The 21,509-nt window shown below is 43.2% G+C and overlaps 1 protein-coding gene across 3 annotated transcripts; it reads left to right on the top strand.

Annotated features, from left to right (window-relative positions):
- Window positions 1-133: 133 nt before the first annotated feature.
- On the top strand, window positions 134-21,399 carry SAMD13 (sterile alpha motif domain containing 13). 3 transcript variants are annotated; one of them, XR_013931080.1, is made up of 5 exons: window positions 134-232; window positions 3,369-3,453; window positions 7,242-7,353; window positions 12,668-13,089; window positions 18,810-21,399. XR_013931080.1 is itself a non-coding variant. In XM_080406574.1 (4 exons), exons 2-4 carry the CDS (start codon window positions 3,401-3,403, stop codon window positions 12,809-12,811), a joined length of 309 nt encoding a protein of 102 aa, XP_080262700.1. In that variant the 5' UTR covers window positions 240-1,964; window positions 3,369-3,400; the 3' UTR covers window positions 12,812-13,841. The 3 variants fall into 3 exon arrangements, 1 of the variants encoding a protein (XP_080262700.1); XR_013931081.1 differs by lacking the exon at window positions 134-232 and adding an exon at window positions 240-1,964; XM_080406574.1 differs by lacking the exons at window positions 134-232; window positions 18,810-21,399 and adding an exon at window positions 240-1,964 and having other exon boundaries at window positions 12,668-13,841.
- Window positions 21,400-21,509: the final 110 nt, after the last annotated feature.

Genomic DNA, 21,509 nt, shown 5'->3' on the forward strand with positions numbered 1-21,509 from the left:
TTCTCATTCAATGCAAGTATGCCCCATTTTATAGTATGCTTTGGGATGTGAAGTAAGGGTTTTCTTTAGGGTGCAGTATGTTTAATACTCTATTTAACTTGCTTATCTGTATTTATTTAAATTTCAAAGCAGTAAGGACTCCCACTGCTCTCTGTTCTCCACGCTCCTATCTACACTTGAGTCCCATTGTTTGCATTGTTTCTGTGAGCTTCGGCCATTTATTTGGCAGCAGGTAAGTCAGGCAAAATGAAATGGTTGGGGAAGTGATGTCTACAGTCCTTTGCGGAGAGGTACGCTTTTCCTGTGATTTTCGTGCTTGTAACTGTGTCCAGTTAGCAGTTAGGTGACTGATCTCTTCACACACGCAGCCAGGATGTAGTAAGCTTTTTCTGGGAGTGAGACAGATGCATGTCGCCTGGGACAGCCCTGCGCCCGCTCTGCTGGCCAGCAGGCGCCGTCTGTCAGTGCCAGCTGGGACACTCGTGTCATGGAGCTGGGACTTGCTCTGTAGAAGCCAGGCTGAAGTCACCAGTTGGTTCTGTACAAATCTCCAGGTAGCTGGTAATGTCCCCCTTCACTCTCAGTGAACAGCAAGGGTGTAATTTGAGCGGTGCGACTTAGAAGGGAAGTCTGCAAGTAAAACATTCCACAAATTTGTACTAACCCAGACTACTAAGGATGCTCAAAAGGTCACAGCACCTGAGCTGTGGTTGGAGTGGTCAGCCCTGGTGCTGGAGGGTAAGCCTGCGAAGCCCGTGTGTGGGAAAGGCAGGGTATGTTGGTCAGTTGGTATCACTTGCTTACTTTTCCTAGCCCGTGACAGCACATCATCCACATGACACTTCTATGCTGTTAGAAAACATCCTGAATCAAGAGAAATTTGGAAGAAGAAATTAAAAAAATTGTGTAATAAAGAAAAAAAAGTCATAATTGCTGGAGAAAGTTAACAACAGTTATATTAATCTCTGCGGGTGAGGTTTTATTGCCTGTGGGCCAGTCTGTCATTTTGTAGGCACTTGGAGTTGTACTTTTTGCTGTACAGCAAATCCTGTAGGTGTCCGTGGGTCTCCTCCTGAAGTAAGGCACGGTGCTTACAGGAGTAAGAGATGTAGCTGTCCCCGGGTGTGGCAGTCTCAGTCTCCTCCCTGGCCCCGCTGCCAGGGGTGGCACAGTGGGGTGGCACAGTGGGGTGGCACAGTGGGGTGGCACAGTGGGGTGGCACAGCCGTGTTGTCCTTGGTCACCCTGAGCCTGCCGGTGCTCCGGTTCCAGAGGAAGCCAAGTGTCTGCCGTTCCCCGGCAAGTTGACAAGCTCATACTAGAAAGGAATTTTATGCCACTTTATCCGTTTTCCGAGATCTGGCTGATCCCGTTTCCCGCTTCGTGTAACGTCTCCTCGCCTCAGGTACTGCACCCTTCGCAGCTACCTGCGGATTCTCCCCCTTTCCCCCGGCTCCTGCCGCCACTTCGTACACCCCCTTGGCAGGAGGAGAGGAACCGCGCACAGGGAGGTCCCGAGAGAAACTCGGGTCACGAAGGTGGCGCCGGGTGCCGCTGCCGGGCCGTGTGCCGCGGGCGCCCCCGCATGCCCCCGGCCCCGGCGCTGCTGCCGGAGGGCAGCCGCTCCCCGCTCCCCCCGCCAGCCCGGCGGAGCTCCCGGGGTCCCCTCCCGAGCCTCCGCGGGGCGGTGCGAGGGGGCTGCTGCGGGGCGGCCGGCGGGGGGACCCCGCGGCGGGGGGGGGCGGCGCAGCGCTGCGCCTTTAAAACGGCCGCCATGACGCGGGCGGCGGTTGGCGCGGGCCGAGTGTGGCGGCCGCGTCACGCGGGCCGGGAGCCAGGCGGGGCTGCTGCCCGGTGTCAAACTGAGCCGCCTCAGAGCGCCCCGCTGCCGGCGGGGGGGCGGGAGCCGGGGGCTCCGCTGCTCCGGAGCAGCCTGTAGCAATGCTTTGGTTTAGTTGCTCGTAGGTAGGTTTTTCTGTCTTACTTCCCCCCCCCCCCCCCCCAGCCCAAAAATGACAATGTGGTGCAGTGCTGCCTGGCGAACGGTTTCGGAGATGCTTGTAAAATGGTGAACGCGTGTCACACAGCCCCGGCGGCGCCGTCTCCTCGCCCCGCCGCGGGGGAAGGGGAGCCCCGGGACCCCCCCGGCGCCGGGGGGCTGCGGGGGCCGGGGCTCCGCCGAAGGTGCCCTGCCCCGAGCCCCGGGCGGCTGCCGGGTCCTGCGGCCGCGGCGGGACCGGCTGGTGCGGGTGTCGTTTTGCAGTCACCTCAGGTGAACCAAGAAGTGATTTGAAGGAATGTGTGCGAGTTATTTGGTCAGTGATGCAGGAAGGCAGCATCTTTTCGATTAGTTTGTTACTGTTTTCGTGGTGCTTTACGTGCTGCTAGCTGTGTAATAAAGGGTCTTTTTTTTTATTTCCCCCCTAACAGCAGTATTAATTGCTATCCTATGTTTTTTGCAAAGTTTTAGCTGAAGAGTGTGATTTCCCTATCCTGTACTTCCCAGAGCTCTGTTACATTTCACTGGCATCCATTAATTCTACAGCAAGAACATCCTGAGTCCTTGGTCAGTTCTTTGGTGCTCTCGGAAATAGAAGTGGCTTACTTGAGAGCAGAAAGGAAAGGCACGGGTCATTTCTGCGTGTTCCATGGAGCAGTGGAAAAAGCTGTCTGGTGGAAGTACTCCAGCACGCTGCGAGGAGGGAAACAAACTGGATTGTCTCCTGTGTCTTTTGTATGCTCCTTTCCTTTTCAGGGTTCAGTATGCCATACCTGTAGAAGCAGCTGTGCTAGTACAGGAAGGACGGTCTTATGGATAAGATACTGATTTAGGCCTCAGGAGTTTGGCACTCAATTAGTAACTGCTTACCAGCTTTGTGTGAGATGGGTGTAAGTCATTTTGTGCTCATCTGTATCCCAGATTCCCCATTTGTAAAACAAGGCTACGGATTTCAGAACCTCACTAGGGATAAGATGATATGTGTGTTCGAGTCCTCTGTGTAGCAGGATGGCTAAAGGCATAATAAGCTCTCTCGATACCTAGTTATATATTGCACGTCAGTCTCTATGTGTATGAATATATAGTTCGATCAAAATTCTCTTAGTCTCAAAAAGGATCAAAAGTAATATTACCTTCCTCGATTTTCAGGCATGAAATATTTCTTGCATTTGCAGCATAGGTCAAGTTTTCCTAGTTCATTAGCTATTACCAGTTTTGCCAGGCTTCTGAGGAAAGCGGTCTTTGACAGCACCTTACGCTCTGGTGGAAACATGGTTGTATCCCTGTAGAATGCTTGTTTCTGTTATATTGTGTGCTCTTTTCATACTACCAATAATTAAACACAGCTTTTTTTCCCCCTTATTGATCAGTTGCTGAAGTAAAAGAAACCTCTATCCTCCCCATGCTAACTGTTGACATGGAAAACAAGGAAAATGGCTCTCTGGATGTCAAAAAGTAAGTGAATCCATAGTGTTTGGCTTATGTAAACAGCACATGGATTTTGATTGTAGTTTTCCTTTGACTTAATATGGTTGGCAATAAGGGTTATTCCTTTGCTCATTTCAAACCTTCCCTGTACTCAATTACTTTTTATTGTATTTCAACTTCGAAAATTCTCAGGCACTGAATTGATCAAAAGTGATGTGTGGGAGGACTATATAGCAATGGAGAGATGTAGGAGCCTAGTAACTTAAGTTAGGGTTGTACCTTTCTCTATTGACTTCTCCTCTCAACCCAGAGACTAAAGCAGATGGTAGCACTGTAATCAATACCCTGCCTCTGCTCACGGGTCTGCTAGTGGCTTTTGCAGAACAGCGCCTAATAGAGAGAAGTGTCCTGTATGGAAGACTCCCGTCTGTCTCATTCAGAGACATACACCCTTCTCTACTCACTGCCTAGCCATCTAGAGCTAAGTAGTAGCAGCAGCGTATGTTTTTGGTGTCAGTTCTCTTCTGAAACAGATATTTTAAGCTGTTTGCTGGAGAAGCCCTAAACTGCTGATGGGTTCAGACCTAGGGTGGGAATATGACGGAGGCAGGGTGTGCACTGCTCTACAATTTTCTTTAGTGTGGTAGACTGTAGGCTAAGGGATAGGAACTGTTTTGGAGGCATTTCTGTATCCTCAAAGGTCAGCAATTCTTAGATTAGGACTAGCAATTCTGAGTGAAGTTATGATCTGAGAAATGAAGTTCTGTGGGGAAAAATTCAGCCTTACTGCTTTAGAGTTGTAGAAGCCATGCTGAGATAGATCTATAAATATATAGATATATTAAAAAAAAGACAAAAACCAACACAAAGAAAGATACTAGAGAGATTTCTTAGTCTTTCCTCTCAAACTGCAGCATTTCTGCAAAGCTGCACCTCATTCTTCTCCTTCAGATCCCTTTTCCATAAGTCTTCCAAGAAAACTTGAGAATGCTTAGGCTCCCAGGCACGAGAGTAATATAAATAATAATAATGGTCACTTCAGGTTGCTGATAAAACACCTGATTCTGACAGCATCAAAAGATCTGATGACAGCCATTAAAATCAGCATGCTCCCTCTTCACTTGAGGCACTGGTTGTACCACACCAACATAAAACGCATTTTCCTGTTCAGTGACTATGAATAGATTATATCGTGTATGTCCCTCAGAAGCCACCTTCATTTGGCAGTCTTGCTTCTACAGTGAGCGCTGTGTGGTGGGAGGAGAAGGGAGGCAGTCAAAGCAAGGACAGTTCACATTTAATCGTTTCCCCCTGAGGCTTACGTGATAAAGGCTCAACTATGGATTGAGAAGGTGTTTTTTTGGAACTGATGGGGATTGTAATTAAACTGATCAGGAGCTCTGGTTTCTGAACGAATGTATACAGTATTGTATGTGTGCATATCTACAAAGGAAACATTTGGCACTTTCCTGAAGTGGTTATAAATAGCTTGGATAAAATCCGTTTGTTCACAGCTATATCCTTTCAGGCCTTGCTGCTTCTGCCACATGATGGCAATAAAGGCACAGGGACAGTGGTGAAAAGCAGACAAACCTAATCTTTATTCATTATCAGTGCATCTAGTATCTCTTTACAAACCATAAAATGCCAGTTCTCTTAATATTTTACAGCATCCAGGATGTCTGGCATAAACTGGTGTACAGCTAAGCCATGGCTGTTATGTATTTCTTTTTCTTGCCTAAAGAATAGAACCATGTGCAACAGCAGGGCAAGAAGGAGGCTGCTGAAGTCCATAAGCCAAATGAGCATCTGTGTGGGTAGATGGGTTAAAACCCAGCCAGCTTCCAACAGTCTGCCACATGCCTTTGAGTCTTCTGCAGCTGTATCTGTGGAAATTGGCTCCACCTGAGGTCCAGCATGATGCTATTCCTTGAGGCCAGAACTTGCGATTATTTCCTGTGATTAGTTAATGACTAAGGTAGAGCCCCTGAAATCATTGCAGTTGAGCCTGGGATGGGGCTGGATGAGGCTGTAGTTCCCTAGCAGTAAAAGAAGAGCTATGTGAATTTAAGTATAATTCTTCAAATGCTGCTTTTACAAATATGCGTAGGCTTTACTTCTTAAGCCTCAGAATGTGCACAACACCAAAAATCTTAATTGAAAAGCATTCTTTGATTTTTTAAAAAAAAAAAAAAAAGTGCTGCTCTGATAAGGCCAGATAGCCTCATTTTCAATTTTGCTGAGTGTTGCCTTTCTATGTAATCACAATCAGTGAAGCAATTCATGAAGTCGTTACTTGATGAGCAAAAGTAAGAAACTCAGGCCCTTTGCTGGTTGCTCTGAGGTATGTGTATGTTCCATGTGATAAGTGAAAGAAACTGCTTTTACAAGGTCAAGTGCAGCATACAGTGTGATATCAAGGTTACAGTGTGAGTGCCTAGGACCAGAGTTTTGTTGCCATATTGACATATGCATTCCCAGAGTTAGAGGAGAAGCAAAAATCATTGTGTTCAGGAATCCTCCTTCCCAGGGCTCAGCTCGCTGTAGAAACAGTGGTGGGAGGTACTCTGTGTGATTCTGTTTGCTCCTCTTCATGGCTGGTTGGAAAAATGGTTGGCTCCCAATTCACTCAGTTATTTTGCTGAAAGACATGCCAGTCTAGGCAAGACAAGAGGTGGTGACAGTTGGAAAAGAAAAATTTGAAGGACAGAACAAAAATGCTGTCAGGAGAGTACAATCTGTGCTTCTTTTCCAGCTGGTGCTGTTGAAAATCAAAGTCCTGCCTCTAAGCTTCAGGACCTGAAATGGACAGGATTCTGACACCTGCCCTGATCTGTACATTTTTGCTGTTTCTTCATTAGCATTATGGTTAAGCATGCAGAACAGCGGAAAACATCTGGCATGAACTTTGGGACTTCTAGTTGGAGAAACATGTTAAAGAAGTTCTTTCTGTTGATATCTTGCCTTTCATCCTCCTACATTGCTATAGGAAAGGCAATCAAGCTCACTGTGTGTCTTTTTTACCAAGAATTTGAAGATATGCAAAAGTTATCTGAGATAGGGTGATGGCAGGTTGAGGATAAGAAATACAGAAGGATAGTAATATGAGTGATTGGTTGTTTTTGCTACTGTGGAAAGGTCAGTCGCAGAAGGAATTAATTCTGATTGTGTTTAACAGATGTTTTCTTGGATTCATAGCTATTTTAGAATAGCTTTGTCCATAGATTTGTCCAAAGATGAGTCCAAAAACACTTTTGGGAAATCTTCTATATTGGACAATTAGTGCAATCATTGGTGCCTCTTTTTTTTTGTTTGTTTTTGTTCAGTTCATTTTGTTTACAAGGTAAAGATGGTTTCCAGTAGTTTCTGCAGATGTTACAAGGAAGCGCAATCTCATCTGGGAAAAGAATAATCCGCATGCTGCAATTCGTTATAAGTACTTGGTAGCTGAAAACAAGATGCAGTCTTGAAAGGCAGGGATTTGGTATCTCAGTCATGGTAGTCTTTGTTCTCCGACTGCAGAGGCAGCACACCTGTAGGAAAAGATCCTGACTGATTACCTCTGGCTGATGTGAAGATTCATGTACTTTTCTTATTTGGTAAAGGGAGAGGTACCTCAGTTGTCCCCAGCATCAGGTCTTTGAAATGGAAGGGAACAGGAGTGACTGTTCTGTATCAGGATCGGGGGAGTTGTGTCAAAGGATACTTTTCCTGGAGGTACAAAGAAGGAGGGGATGTACACAGGGTGTGCACAAAGAATCAGCAGATGTTCTGCACACGTTTAGTGATTACTTGTCTGGATTTGCACTTTGCAGTTCAGTAGAGAATGGGAGACCGCCGGATCCTGCTGACTGGGCTGTTACCGATGTTGTGAATTATTTCAGAACAGCTGGATTTGAGGAGCAAGCCAATGCTTTTCAAGAACAGGTAAATCTGTTAGGAAACACCTTTTGGCTGCCACCAGTTTCTCACATTGCACATTTTTGCCATGGACCTGCTTATATACAGTTAAATGGAAGTGAAAATCCTACGTTAATAGGGTGATTTGAGTCTGTTATTGGGTGAAAATCCATGGGACTATGGTCTTTGAGTAATAATACTGTTCTACAAGGTGTCGTTAATGGGTTGGAGTGTGTTTACAGCAGCCATCTGAAAGGTGAGGAATCTAAACAAATTTTCTGTCTCAAACTCAGTCCCTATACAACCCACTTGGTTTTGCTGTCTTGTTACTTAAAATGTGAATGGTAATTTCTTTCTTCCTTACTGTGTTGTGCAAATACACTTAAGGGTACTTACAAAGTCTGGGGCTCCTAAGAAGCAAGTTGCAGGCCTAAGGTGAAAAAGGGGCTGATGTGTTGCATTGAAATTGGCCATGCGCCATGCAGGTGAACAGGGAAAGGACAAGCTGGCAATAAAGGGGAAGAATCTTTTTAGGTGTAGGAGCAGCATGTTTGTAGGACTTGGTCTGAGAAAGAGGCTGGGTCTTCGTTTCTGGGCCTTGTAGCTGCTGATGCTAATGGATGGCTTCTTTTGGTAGATTTGGTCAGCAAAGAGCTTAATAGTCATACGGCCCCTTGTAACTCGCCTGTCAGCACACTGGTAAGGAGCGTTAGTGGGGCAGGATAGAGGAGCTGGCTTGCTTGGCTTACAGCCCACCTGTTCCATAAAGAAGGAACTTAGATCTCCAGATTGTCAGTTCAGCACCTTCTCTGGTAAGTCTACAGGTTTGTGTGTGACTACCAGGAAATTAGTTAACAACAGTTATATTTAGTTATCAAAATAGATGGCTTGACCTTCCAAGGCACTGAAGCTACTGCAAGTTATTGGCAGCTTTGCAGGGAAATTGTGCATCTAATGTGAAATAACATTGCTGTTGGTCAGGTTAATCCTGCTGACCTTCAGCACTTGGACAGTGAAATCCCATCTGATCCTAACTGATGAGTGAAACAGAGTATCTAAATTTAGCTCTTTTTTCTTGGGGGTAAAAAGGCTGGTGTTGGGTAATTCTCTGTCCGGGTGCAAAGAGAGGCTCTTCCTGCAGCTGCTACTAGTTTTTCAGAATTTCAAGATGGGTAAACAAGACCAAAAATATTAAGTGTATCCATTCCTTAATATCAGCATCCTTGTCTCCTCAACAGCCCTGGAAATGTGGGTTAAAAACCACACAGGCAAAGTAATTGCGGCCTCTGGGAGTTTTTCCCTTATACTGACAGATACCTCTGACTTTCATCAAATATCTTAACCTCTCTGCACCTCAGCTGGCTTGTCAATAATACTGCAGTAATTACTACTGATCTTGCAGCAGCAAGGTGAGGCTAACTCATGAGTTTTGGCAAAGCAATTTGCAACGGCCTGATGGAATGCAGTGTAGAAGTAGAGTGTAAAGGTTTTATTATTACTCTGCAGTGAGGGCAGGTGACTTCAGGAGGATAGCTGAAGCAAGCTGCTTTTTAGCAATGTGTTGCCAGGGCTCTGCTAGAATAGCCATGGGCAGAAATGTGGCTGTGATTCTGTTGCCAACTTCACTTTATGCCAAAGCCTTGGAGAGAGAGGCTGACAGCTGCTACCAGGATGTGCAGCCAGGAGATGTGGGATGGACACTCACAGCAGAAGTCATTGCCACTTCCTTCGCCCTCTGTTCCCTTAGCAGCCTGAAGAGCAGCAAGTGCCTGATTCCACGTGCCAGCTCTGCCAGCCCATTCCCCTGTACGCACCAGGAACAGCCTTGTCCCTAACCTCCTACAGTGGTGGTGTTCTGTTTCCTCTACACTGTTTACTAGCCTTTAACTTCAGCTCTGTGTACTTATGGTCTTTCTTATCAGGATCTCACAGGCCTTCCAGGTATGGCAGTGCAGTCAGGTTCTCTTTGAACCCTTAGCCATCCTTTGTCTATAGAGTCACCAGGCATGCAGCTGAAGCTCTGGCTACCTCCATTTTTCTATGCCATTTGTACTGCAGCTTGCCTGGGCCTCAGAAACCTAAATTAATTTGATCTGCTACTGCCCTGAATATGTACTGGATGGGAAATGAGGCTGTAAATGGTAAAATATTCTGTTTCACCTACAACACTAGGAAATTGTTTTCCACTGAACTGCTTCAGTAGGGGTAGCATAATGGTTTCCTTACGAAACTTCAGTAGCCCAGAATATAATCATGAAATCCGTTATTACATTCAGCTTTTACACAACAGAAACTGAGTCCACACTTCCTTTTGATGAATCTGAATGCCTGTGGACTCACCCAAAGCAAGTGACTCAAAGAATTTTTAAGACCTGAATTTTTCTTACAGCATTTTAAGGACTGCAGAATGTTTTGTTAAAACCATACTGTAAGTGGCTGTAAGTGGTAGTAAAGAAGTAATGATTGTATGATGATTATACATTATTCCTTCTTGGAGTTCCACTGATGTCAGCAAGTCAGAAGAGCTCACTGATGAAAACAGATTCAACTGAAAGATGTTGACTAATAAAAAAAAAATTAAAAATATCAGCAAGCAAATCAGACAAGTGCAAAGTTGGAGGCACAGGATAACTAAAGAGAGAGACAGACCAGATGCAGGATGAGGGTGTGAACAACTTCAAAGAACTGCTGCTTGTCAGTACATGGCTGAGCTTTTGCCAGGAGCCCTGGGGAGCACAGTGGGCTGTGGCTCACTCAAAGACTGAAGCTGTATGCCGTGTCTTGAGACATGCTGGTGCTATGGCTGACCTTCATTGTCGCCCCTGTGGCGGCTTAACCGTTGGTATTGCGATAGCCAGATAAGCCCAAGTAACCCGATGCTAGTCTGCTGGCATCACTGCAGTGCCTTACCGGAAGGGAGCCCGGGGTTTGGTGCTAGCTTGTCTGCTGCTGCTTCCTGGCAAAGCCATGGCATGGAGGAGCATGTGAGCATGCTGGCTGCCATCCTTGTATGTTAGCTGTACTGTAAAACTGTTCTTAGTGACTTGGAGAAAGAGCAGGAGTGCTGGGTGGACTTGAAGCTTCACTGGTCCTCTGGTTCTTTGCTGAAGACAACATGGTATTGCTGCTGAGGTCATCCTGGCACAGTGGGGTAATTCCCCCATTAGCTCTGGTTGTGCAGAGATGTGCCTCTGCAGATGACATTAAAAAGGCGTACCAAAAGTTGGCCTTGAAGTTGCATCCTGAAAAAAAAATCCAGAAAATAGAGAAGTAGCAGAGAAGAAATTCAGAGAAGTCACCAAAGCATACAAAAGCTTACCTGGTGCCAAAAACTAGAATGATTATGAAGCAGGTTTAAGTGGAAAAGGTAAAGCTCACAATACACACAAAGATATAAAACACTTGAATTCGGAATACATAGTCACTAATTTCTACCCAGATATATTTAAAGAATTGGGTTTGTGTTCAGTGAAAGCCTTAGTAGTTACCCTGTGGAAGAAGGGAAAGGAATAGGTGCATTTTTCCTATTCTTGGAGTTTCTCCTGTTCCAGGTACTGGATTTACTTCACTTGGATCCTGCCAAGCTGGAGGCTGTTCTTCCTCCATAGCATCGTTGAACAGCAGCAGAAAAGCCAACTTCAGATGGGTCATAGCAATGAGCAAAATACTCTCTGGTGTCAGAATTCCCACAGAAAGAATTGTGACAAATGGAAAAGAGAGGATTGAAACTGGTTTTAACCATTAACATTCTCAACAGTAATTGGAAAGAGGCACCTGCTATAATTGGGTAAAAGTTATTGGAAACTTTTTTTCTTTTAGAAATGCTGTTACATTGCGCTCTGAGGCATTAGCAGTCATATCTCTTGGGGAGACTTTAAAGAAATTCCACTTTCAGCTGATCTTTGACTATGTTGTGGTTTGTCCATATATTTTGTATTTATGAACCGTCAAATCATAAGAGACATCGGTCTGGACAAATTCATGCTAAATTTTAATACATCTTCCTCTTTTTGTGTTGAGTTTTAATGGAGGATGGGATCTCTGACATTTCCAAGACAATGTTCAATATTCCCAAGGAAGATGCTGCAGTGGGACAAACTGATGTGTGATGTTTAGAATGTTTATAAAAATACAGAATTCTGGCAATATATTATCATGGAAAACAACATCTGCAAGCATTTGAACAGGTTGTTGGCTATTGATAACATTTAGTAGTTAAATTCAACATTTAATAGTGAGGGGGGTTTATTATTAAAAATAAAAGGGAAAGCAACAGCAGAGTGAAGTCCAGCGCAGGACAATGCTATATACAATGCTATATATATGCCTATATACAATGCTATGTAAGGCTATATACTGCTTTGGGCTGTGACTACCTTGGGAGGTCTGGCTGTGTTGCAAGACACCAGTCAGTGCACGGCTGTGTAGCTGTAGCTCCTGTTTCCCGCGTAGCGCAGTGTGATTGAACTGTGCAAGAATGTGTAAAGAAAAGGATGGTCCCATGTCTAAAACGGAAATAGGAGTTGAATAGGAGTTGAGATGTGGATTCCTCCTCTTCCGTTTAGACTTTGAAAAAAATCATTTACAGGTACTTTTCAAACACAGAGCAAGGTTTTGAGGTAGGAAAACTCCAAAGCCTACAGGATTTCTAATCTAAACAAGTCAGAAAGCCAAGGCTGGAGAGAAAAAAAACCAACAAAACATATCTGTGATTTTAAAGTGGGAATTTTAAGCAGGAACAAGTAGAAGTTGTCGAGACCTAAGCAGGGAAGTTGCTGCTCTTAGCTTCTTCTGTTGTAAGTGGAGGAAAAGAAGTTCCCTTAGAGCGCTGAGATCCCCAGTTAGGCCCTTCTGAAATTTCTAATTGCAGGAGTCTTGCCCCCACCCCCAGGATGTATGGGAAGGTTGGTCTTTTAAAGAAGGCATCTGAAGTTATTAGCAGATACTGACTAGTCCAAACTTGCATATCACTGTCAATGGTAATTCTTCTGAAATGCGCTTCATAAGCCTTCTTCTTAAGAGTATCCTTCCCTTAATGGCTGATCATTAGGCAATCTGCACACGTACCTATTAATTTGAAACAGATTTACAAAGAGGGAATTTTGAAATTGGGTTCATTTGGGTTTTGTGCTTGACTAAATAGTATTTACATATTAGTCAGCACAGGTGAGCACTTGAAAAGCAGACAGCAGTGTTTAGCAGCTATAAACATAGTTTCAGGATAATCAAGGCTACTATTTTCTCATTGATCCCCTGTAGTAGTCTTCCATTTGTTGCATGACTGTTCTCATCTGTTAGATTTGTACATTTGTCTTTATCAACTCTTTAATTCTTCTTATAGGAAATTGATGGCAAATCATTACTGTTGATGACAAGAAATGATGTACTGACTGGACTTTCATTAAAACTGGGGCCTGCGCTGAAAATCTATGAATATCACGTAAAACCTCTACAGACACAACATCTAAAGAACAACTCTTTATAGCGAATTGCCTAATTGGGGTTGTGTTGTGCCTCAAACAATAAATAAGCAATTTGGTTTCATGTGATGGAACTTTGTAAAGAGAGAATATATCTATTAAGAATTTAAACCAAATTATGATATATATCCTATTGGATAGAGTTGGCAATATACTGTATACTGAGTCTGAACTGAGAGAGGTGGTGTGTATTTTTTACATAGTACATAATGATTTTCTCTTTTAGGAAGTGTCAGTGAGCATGTTGAGATAGCTACGTCACTGTATCCAGATCAAAAGGGAGGTATGTCATTCTCATTTTTGAGCCCAACATGTTCTTGATTTCATGAATTAATATACCAAAAACCCCCAAAACAAAACACCCCAACCCAAGTAAAGTTTACATGCATCTTTGGGAGACAGAAACCAATTAAAGTAGGGTTTGGTTTACACTAAAGACATACTAAAATTATTACTACTTATAATTTTAGGATGGGACTGACACTTGCCAACTCACCCTTTTTTGCAGAGGGTCCTATTTTGACCTTATTAAGGTTTACTCGCGGTATGCTGCAATGTTTAAAGCTGTATATACAACTAACATAACCCCTTCGATAGCAGAAGGTGTTGCGGACAGGTGAAACTGGGTTGTGTATTTTTTGCTGTCCTTTAAATTTTCAGCTTGTTTTCACCTGTTTTTAATAGTAGTTCTATGTAAAGTATAGTTGGTTTTTAAAAGTTTGTGTTGCTTTGCAAAACAAAAAAGCTTCATTTTATTCCTTTTTTAATTTATGATAACTTGTTTTCTAACATGCAGAAATTTGTAAAAAGTAAAATTCTGCACATTTTTAATATTGTCTGTCATTGGTGTTGTAATGGTTGATTTTTTTTTTTATGCTTTACTTAACGATTTGAATACTTGTTTTAAAAACTGAAAGAAGCTGTCTTGTCACCATACATCTCTGTTAAAAGAGAGTCTTGTTCAATCTGTTTGTACCAGTTCCCTATTTGATAGGTTGCTTGCTATATCCCAATAAAGCATTGCTTATGTTTGGATTCTGTTTACTTTATAGATCTTTTACTTTCTCTGTTTCTTTGTTGTGGTATATTGGAACTCCTGGTTTTCTCCATTTTCCCATTAAAAAGGTACTAAACCCACTTAATATTCTATGTTCTTGTGATTACTTTAAAGACCACCTACCAAGATATTTAAAGATTTCATTATTTTTGCTTTTTCTTATCTAGTGTTATATACCACTGAAGGAGAAGCCCTGGTCAGAGTTCATCAGTAACATCTGTGCTTCTGTTAGTCCCTTCTAGAGCTGTCAGTGGTGTGGAGGTGCTGTGCTGGCCCTGGGGTAGCAGGGTAACATACCCCAGAACGCCTGGGCGATAGCGCACAGATGGTGCCAAGCACTCTCTGGGCTCACCATCTTTTCTGGCCCAGAGAACTTTGTTATGACCCCTGAAGTTGGGATGTGGGTTTGCATCAATGAGGTTGGGCAAAGGAACCAGGAAATAACAGGACAGTGTGGTGAACGTGGAAATGGTGGCGGGGTGCAGCTGAGGAGGGAGAAGGTAACAGAGGGTGATGCTTTCTGCCAAGTGGAGACAGGATTCAGGGAGAGGAAGAAGAAGCTTCTGTAATCTCCTGCCTAGGTGGTGGCCCTGCCTTGGCTTCTGACTTGGCCAAGTGTGAGGTGGCTGTTGATACTACAGTGCTAGAAGAGTTGCTTATGGTTTCTGGTGTTGAGATTGAGAAAGGGTAAAGCGTTATTAATAGCTATGCTGTAGGGAAAGCTCATGGTATGTGGTATAATAGATAAACTATACAGCAGCATGCTTTCTTGTATACTTTCTAACCTTTACATTGTGTAACATATTTATTAGGAATTTAAGACACGTGATAGGAGGTGGAGATGTACTCACCATTTCTCTTTCTGTCCCTTTGTACTGAGCTCACTTCAGGTATCAGTCTGTATAGCGGGTTTGTAAGTCACAATCTGATTTCTGCTTATAATTTTATTTATAGTGTGGTAGTGTTCAGAGATACTTACTGGGACTAGGGATCTTCTGGACAACTGGACTCAGGTAGAAAGCATCATCCTTGCCTTGGGAATTTTTCAGGTATAGTCTGTATCAGGCTAATTACAGGCTACAATTGAAAAATTATACATGAAACTCCTAAATATTTTAATATGGGATTAGGTATGTTTATGAAAAGGATTATATGAAGCAGCTGTGTGTAGCTGTCTGGAGATGCCTACCAGCCCTGTGTTTGTAGAACTGTTGTTGGAGGAGAATACATAGTGCTATGTTACTGAAAGATGAATTGAATATTCTCTTTTTCTCGATTTGCGTGTTTGGTGGGGGATTGACACATTTTGTAGATCTAAGGGTGACACAGAATTAAAAGTAAAATACATTTATTCCATGAGGAAGTAAAAAGCTCAGCCGTGCAGCTGTGAGAGTGCATTTGGTGATTACTGAGCACTGTTCTTTCTTTTAATATGTTTTAATGAGCAAATGAATTGCATTCAGAAACATCCAGATTGTATTCCCCTTTTGATCTGCACCACTAACTGGTTCATACAAGTAGAGGCCTAACAGAAAGCTTGCTGCAAGTGTGGAAAGGAATTCGGAGGATGTGGCTCAGAAATGTAATGATTTTTTTACTGTCCCTGATCTTTACTGTAGTTTCCTGCTGTTCTCTGAGCTTTCTAATGCTACTGTTGTCTTTGTGCAGGTGACTGTTCTGGTTTTGTCTGTTACATTTTCCTTGCTGTTTCTGGGAGAACAAAAAGTCTGTTTTAAAAGACTGGAGGGTTTGAAAGAGGAAGTCAAAGCCAGATTATTTTTAGCTACCATTCCTCTTGCAGAAAACGCAGCTGCTGTTGAGATGAGGAAGTGACTGATGGGCATTACTGGATGCCATGTCAATATAGCAGTTTTGTGAGTCGCAGAGCTATGCAGGAATCCGCTTTATAATATGCCCTTAATGTGCCTGCAGCTAGGAGAGTCCCTCTTTTTTCAAAAGCCCTCCCTGTGCTTTGGGTGGTGGTTAAGCTGCCAGTGTCGCACTGCTCAGCTGATACTGGGTGCGAGAGCGATGATGGTTTCAGTGCTGCAAGTCCCTTTGCTTTCACACTGAACCAGCAATTTTGAGAGTGGCCGCCTCCTCCTAGAGGCAGCTTTAAGATGCAAAGCAGCAGCCAGCTCCCCTGCCCTGCTGCCGATCTGCACAAGAACAGAGGGGCACACTGCAGCCACGGTCTGCCTTTTCCATGTCCTTCCTCTTACCCTTTTCGTAGTACCACTAGTGCACATCTCTGAGTCTTATATACAACTTTTAAATTGATTTGAAGGCATTACAGTATGGCCTTCTTGGTGCGATGGTAGTGAAATATATATAGGTGGTGTTCATCGGCTCTGATCTTTGCTGTTTGGTCTCCTCTCAAGCCGTAGATACATACGCAATGCATAGCATGCTTACTTTGCATGCAAATATAATGACAAGTACCACACATAAAGCACATATAAGGCAACTGTCAGCAAAGTGTGGAGGCTGTGGCTGTGCCTGTCCACCAAGGTCACTTCCTCAGCCCAGAGAAAATTGTTTTGTGTGCTTGCTGATCCCCTTTAAAACTGTTTGCTCTAATGTGCTACACTTTTATCAATTTGTAGAAAATTCTTTGCTCTTACAATTATAGGACAAGACTCGGCAGCTGTAGCAAAGGGAGTAGCTACCCACGCATCGCTCCTCGTTAGAAACGGCCCTGGCAGAATGTCACATTAGGCCCTTGTTGCCAGTGATTACCTGCTAAATAGCCTTTTTTCAACGTGTTCAAATTCTACCAAGTCCTTTACCTTATTCTCATTTATAAAAATCAGCATTTAATTGGTCTGTTATCTTCAACACTCCTCTTTCCACTGTCATACTTAAGTTACAATCACAGTTACCTGAAGAGCAGAGGGTCTTACTTTCTGTGAGTCTGGGGGAAACTACAAATTTATTTTTATTTTTTTATTTTTTTTTAATGGCAATATTGTCTAAAATTTGAAGGCTGAGTCTGAGCAGGACCAGAAAAACATTATCTCACTTTGTCTCCATTCTGGTTCTTTCCTTCCAAGTCAAAACAGCAGTTCCTTCCCTTCCAGGAATGGGTTTTGTCCCAAAAGTCACATGGGAAATTGACTAAATATGCATGTGAGCAGTGTAACCGTCACTGGCTCAGTAAGCAGCAGGATGAGTAGAGCAGTACAGAGAAAGGGTCTGCTGTGCTCTCTCACCTTCATCTTGGGGACAATTTACACAGGCAGTGGATTGCCTTCTGCTTTGGGAGAACGAGAGGACTTTGTGCTTGGGGGTGTTAGCCAGGAGAAGCCATCCGTGTCCTGTTCCATCGCACCGAAGGCCTCTGTGCACTGTCACCTCTGCATTGCTCAGTTTTGACAGCAGCTTCCCCCAGGGAGGTGCAGAGGGCAGTGGCTGTCATTAGCCCACTGGCAACCTGCAAGGGCAGTCTTCATTGCAATAACGGGCAGACTGATTTAATAAGTAGCTTGCATTCCTGTTGGGAAAGGCTGTGTTCTTTTTCATATGATAATGTAACAAAGTCATTAGTTTGTTGTTTTTTTTTGTTTTTGTTTTTTTTTACTTAGTCTCTATAATTAGGGAATTGTTTGATTGAGTGATGTTCCATTGGATCCCAGATGTGTGTTCAACTTACTCCCAGAATAACATTAGCTGCTAGATGCTGTAAATCTGAGGAATGCAGCTGTAACCTCAAACACACGAAGAGCCCAAGGGGAGCACCGTTAGGACTATAAGTGGCCCTTGGTCTCCATATGAGGGTTTTATTGCTACCAAAGGCCACTGGTGAGTACTGGAGGCCACTGTTTATATGCTGCACTCGTGAGCATCTTTGTCAAAGGCACAGTCAGCAGTTGTAACTGCTGTATTATCAGCTGATCTGCTGATAAGGCAACAACAAATGTCTCTGCATTGGCAGGCTTGCACTCATCTCAAGATGTTCTCTTCCCTTTTTCAGATGATTGCTATGATCCAGCTGCTCCTCAACCCTCTGCGGCACTAGCTACGTGGAGGATGCCCCTGACTTTGTAGCAGCTAAATCATACCAAAAAAGAGAGGGAAGGCTCATCACTTGCACCTATCTCTGTTTCAAGAGTAACATTGTTTTGTTTTGTACTGGTGGATTGCAGCAGGAGGAAGGAAGTAGAGATTAAGAAACTTGTAGCTGAGTTAGTTCCTCAGCTGGTGGCCAAACCATAGGGAGAAGTGTGGAAGGCGGGTGTGTGCCTGAATGTAGCAATCCTGTTTCACAAGGATACTCCTATTATACTCCCTTTTCCCATCTCTACAAATATCCCCTGCTAGTTTGCCTGGGCTTCTCTACCTGGAAATATGTGTAATCTAGAATTTGGAAACATTGCAGGATTACGAGGCCATTAAAACTTGAGCTTTTGTCTTTTCCAGTCCGGTGTAGATGTTAACATGGTAATTGATGCCTAATGCCACTCCTGAGAGGCAGCAGAAGACCCCCTCAGTACTCAGGCACTCTGGTTTCTGCTGTTTTGTTTCCCTCTGCGCCAACAGTTTCTCTACCTCCTTATTTTACTAGTTTTGAGTTCCTCCAGTATTGTTTGTTTGGGGTTTTGTTTTGGGTTTTTTTTTTTCAGCTCTTCAATATCCAGATAGGAGAAATACTGGTCCTCACTTTTTTCTTTTTGTATCTTCCGTTCTCTCCCTTCTTTGGTTTGTCTGATTCTTTTACTATCACTGTATTGCTCCCGCACCCCCCATATTTTTGGCTTATCTTCTAGTCTTTCTTGCCTCTGTTGTGTTATGTTCCTGTTCCAGCCTGGCTCCCCTGTGCACCTCCATCCATCAAGGCCTGGGTTAAAAGTGCCTGTGCCCACAGGCAAGCATTTACTTGCAGCAATACCTGACTTGCTACAGTCAGTTAACGGGACTGAATGATTACCTTTGCTTCTGCCCCCCAGGTCCGTGAAGTACTCCTCCAGCTCTCTCTGGCAGGCAGCAGTAGGGTATGTGCCCCTTTCCTGGTTCTTTCCACCGCTTGTTTTTTTATGAGCCTGGCGGAGGTGAACTGCTGTCCTGGTGTGTAATTTGGGATGGATCTTCAAGGGAACATGACGAGCTTCAACTCAATGCAGCTGAGAGTTTGCAAGTCAGTAATAAAACTCCGTAACAACTAACCCTAGCTCATGTTGTTTCTTATTTGATTGCCATAGATCAGTCATACATCAACTGATCTAGTAAGTGTTATTTATACATGTATTTTTAAATACATATATGTATACTTATGGGACCAGGTGTGTGTGCATCCACTCAGGTATGTGTGTGGTTTTTTTCTTTCTTAGACTGGTATGAATGGTAAGGTTCAATCTCAGAATAAGAAAATTGTTTATATCCTAATTATAGCTGAGATGTGAGTTGACATTTATGGTCCTATAAGTGGAGACATTCAGTAGGTTTCCTTTCTAGATACAGCCTGTGCACTTTCCAGTAAGAAGATGGCTGGCTGTTGTATGTACACAAATAGCAGGATTCTAACTTTGTAAGTGTTTAGATTGAGATTTCTAGCCAGAAAGGGGTTTATTTGAACACTTTGTCAGCTCAGTTCAACTTAGAATCAGGGTTCTGTATTCCTGATAAAGCAAGATTAAAAAAAAAAAAAAGAAAAAGAAAAAAAGACAACTTTAAAGAAGAAAAAAAAAGTAGCTGTAATAGTTAATGAAAACTGACAGGTTTAAATGTGTGTTGGAAAGCAAGTAGCCTGAATATCTGTAGGATAATACAGCCAGTGAAGACAGATCACTTGTACTGACCCTGACGGTGACATTTCTTCTCTGTTTTAGATATTGGCTAATGAGTTTAGCGGGTACATTTTATCTTTGTGACATTAGCTGCATGTGAAGCATGATCATCAGCTGAGGAGGACTGTGGCTGGACTGCTATCAGAATCGAATAGGAACAGGATGTGAAAGAATCAGATGCTAAAATGATAGTAATATGTGTATACGCTTGAAATAGTGTTTTTGGTAGGAGGCTGCAGGCCCTATAAACTACTGGGATATAGCCCAGGACCAGCAACGTTCATGTTACCAGCAAGAAGATGTATTTTAAATGGCAATTTATGATCTGCTAACTGCTGCTCAGTTTCATCAAGTGTGATTTCATTGGCAAAGCATCACAACTGCCTCTGAGTAAAATGCGGTAAGCAACCTGAATAGCTCCTCTGGACAGGAACTGGGGAAAAAAAAAATCTCTCAATTAAAATAATGCAAGTCCATTGTGGAGACTGAATCCAATGAAGCCGATGGGAATTTGGTCAGGTTTCAGGCCTGAGTAAGTCTGGCTAAGTCCCATTTTCAAGAATGATTTATGCCATTGTTACCTGAATCTAACTGCCATATGGAAAATTTGGGCTTCTTCCGATTGCCTAAGTTCTTTCTTCAGAAGCAATCTGCCCACGTAAGTGACTCAGGTTTGCAGTGCTGAATGGAGCTGTGCCAAGATGCCTTTATAGAAACCACATTGCATGAGTATACATGTGTGCTTGTTGCCACAGGAAAGTCTATATAAACAACTGCTTGCTGCTCTGTGTCCTCATTCTGCCATGAAGGTTAGTCCACTACTACCTTACAAGCCCACAAATGAAGCACAAATAGTAACGAAGGAAACCACCTGCCTAATGCAATAAATTTCTCATAAGGTAGAAAGGAGGTGGGTTGTGAAAATCTGCCTTGTTTAGAAACAGGTTAATGTTGAAATGTTCAGTAAGAGCCTTTTTCTTCCTTTTTTTTTTTTTTTCTTTCCATCTGTTGGTAGCGAGCCATCAATTGGAACAAGACTTGTCACTTTTTGAGGTAAAATTAGCTGAACTAAAACATATTTCTTTTACAGTGTCTGCATTTATATGTAAAGTAGTAAACAGTTTCATTTCTTGTTTGGTAAATAGTCAAATACTAGCTTGTTTTTTGATGTTGCTCTTTATTTGCCCTTAAAAGATACATTAATAAATTACAAGCACCTAAAAATAGTAGAAATAGCAAGACATAAGCCCACAAGTACAATATGACACAATCTAACAAGGTAGGAAAGAATGTCCCCAGCAAAAGCTAAAAGTGTTGTAAATAAAACTTTCAGAATTGACTAATGGCCAGAGAACAGCGTATCTGGGACAGCTTCGCTCTGTGGTGTCATTTGTCCTGTTGTTTTTCAGGAGATATCTCAGGCTTGTGAACAGCGTCTTCCCTTCGCATCTGTTATATCCTGCTCAGCAAGGCAAGTTCCTATTTTTCAAAGCACCTCAAAATGTCACATGGTGCAGGACATGCTCCTCATTTTCGGTGCCTAGGAATTTCATGATTGTACCCAGAGGAATGCTGCAGATCTGAGAAGGCACAAAGGCAACTGAATTGCAGGTTTTGGAAGTAACTTTGGCCACATCCCATTGGATTTGTGTTCTGTCATATGGTGTCTGTGAAAATGATGCTCACAGAAAATGAGAGCAGCGGTTAGAAGCTGTCAGAAGTTGAGCAGAGCAGGATTTCTGTTACAAATGTGGTAGCCACAGTTTGCAAGACAAGAATTGTTGGCTACGTAGTTTTATCTCCATGTTCAAAGCTATCACCTGGGGTAACTAAGGTAAGATGTGCATTGGCTGGCTGGCTTTC

Source organism: Falco punctatus, assembly GCF_963210335.1.
Source record: "Falco punctatus genome assembly, chromosome: 11".
NCBI lineage: Eukaryota > Metazoa > Chordata > Aves > Falconiformes > Falconidae > Falco > Falco punctatus.

Coding starts and splice junctions, on each gene's coding strand:
- SAMD13 (XM_080406574.1), top strand. CDS start 3,401: ATGCTAACTGTTGACATGGAAAACAAGGAAAATGGCTCTCTGGATGTC. Junction 3,454..7,241: donor GGCTCTCTGGATGTCAAAAA/GTAAGTGAATCC, acceptor TGCACTTTGCAG/TTCAGTAGAGAATGGGAGAC. Junction 7,354..12,667: donor CCAATGCTTTTCAAGAACAG/GTAAATCTGTTA, acceptor TTCTTCTTATAG/GAAATTGATGGCAAATCATT.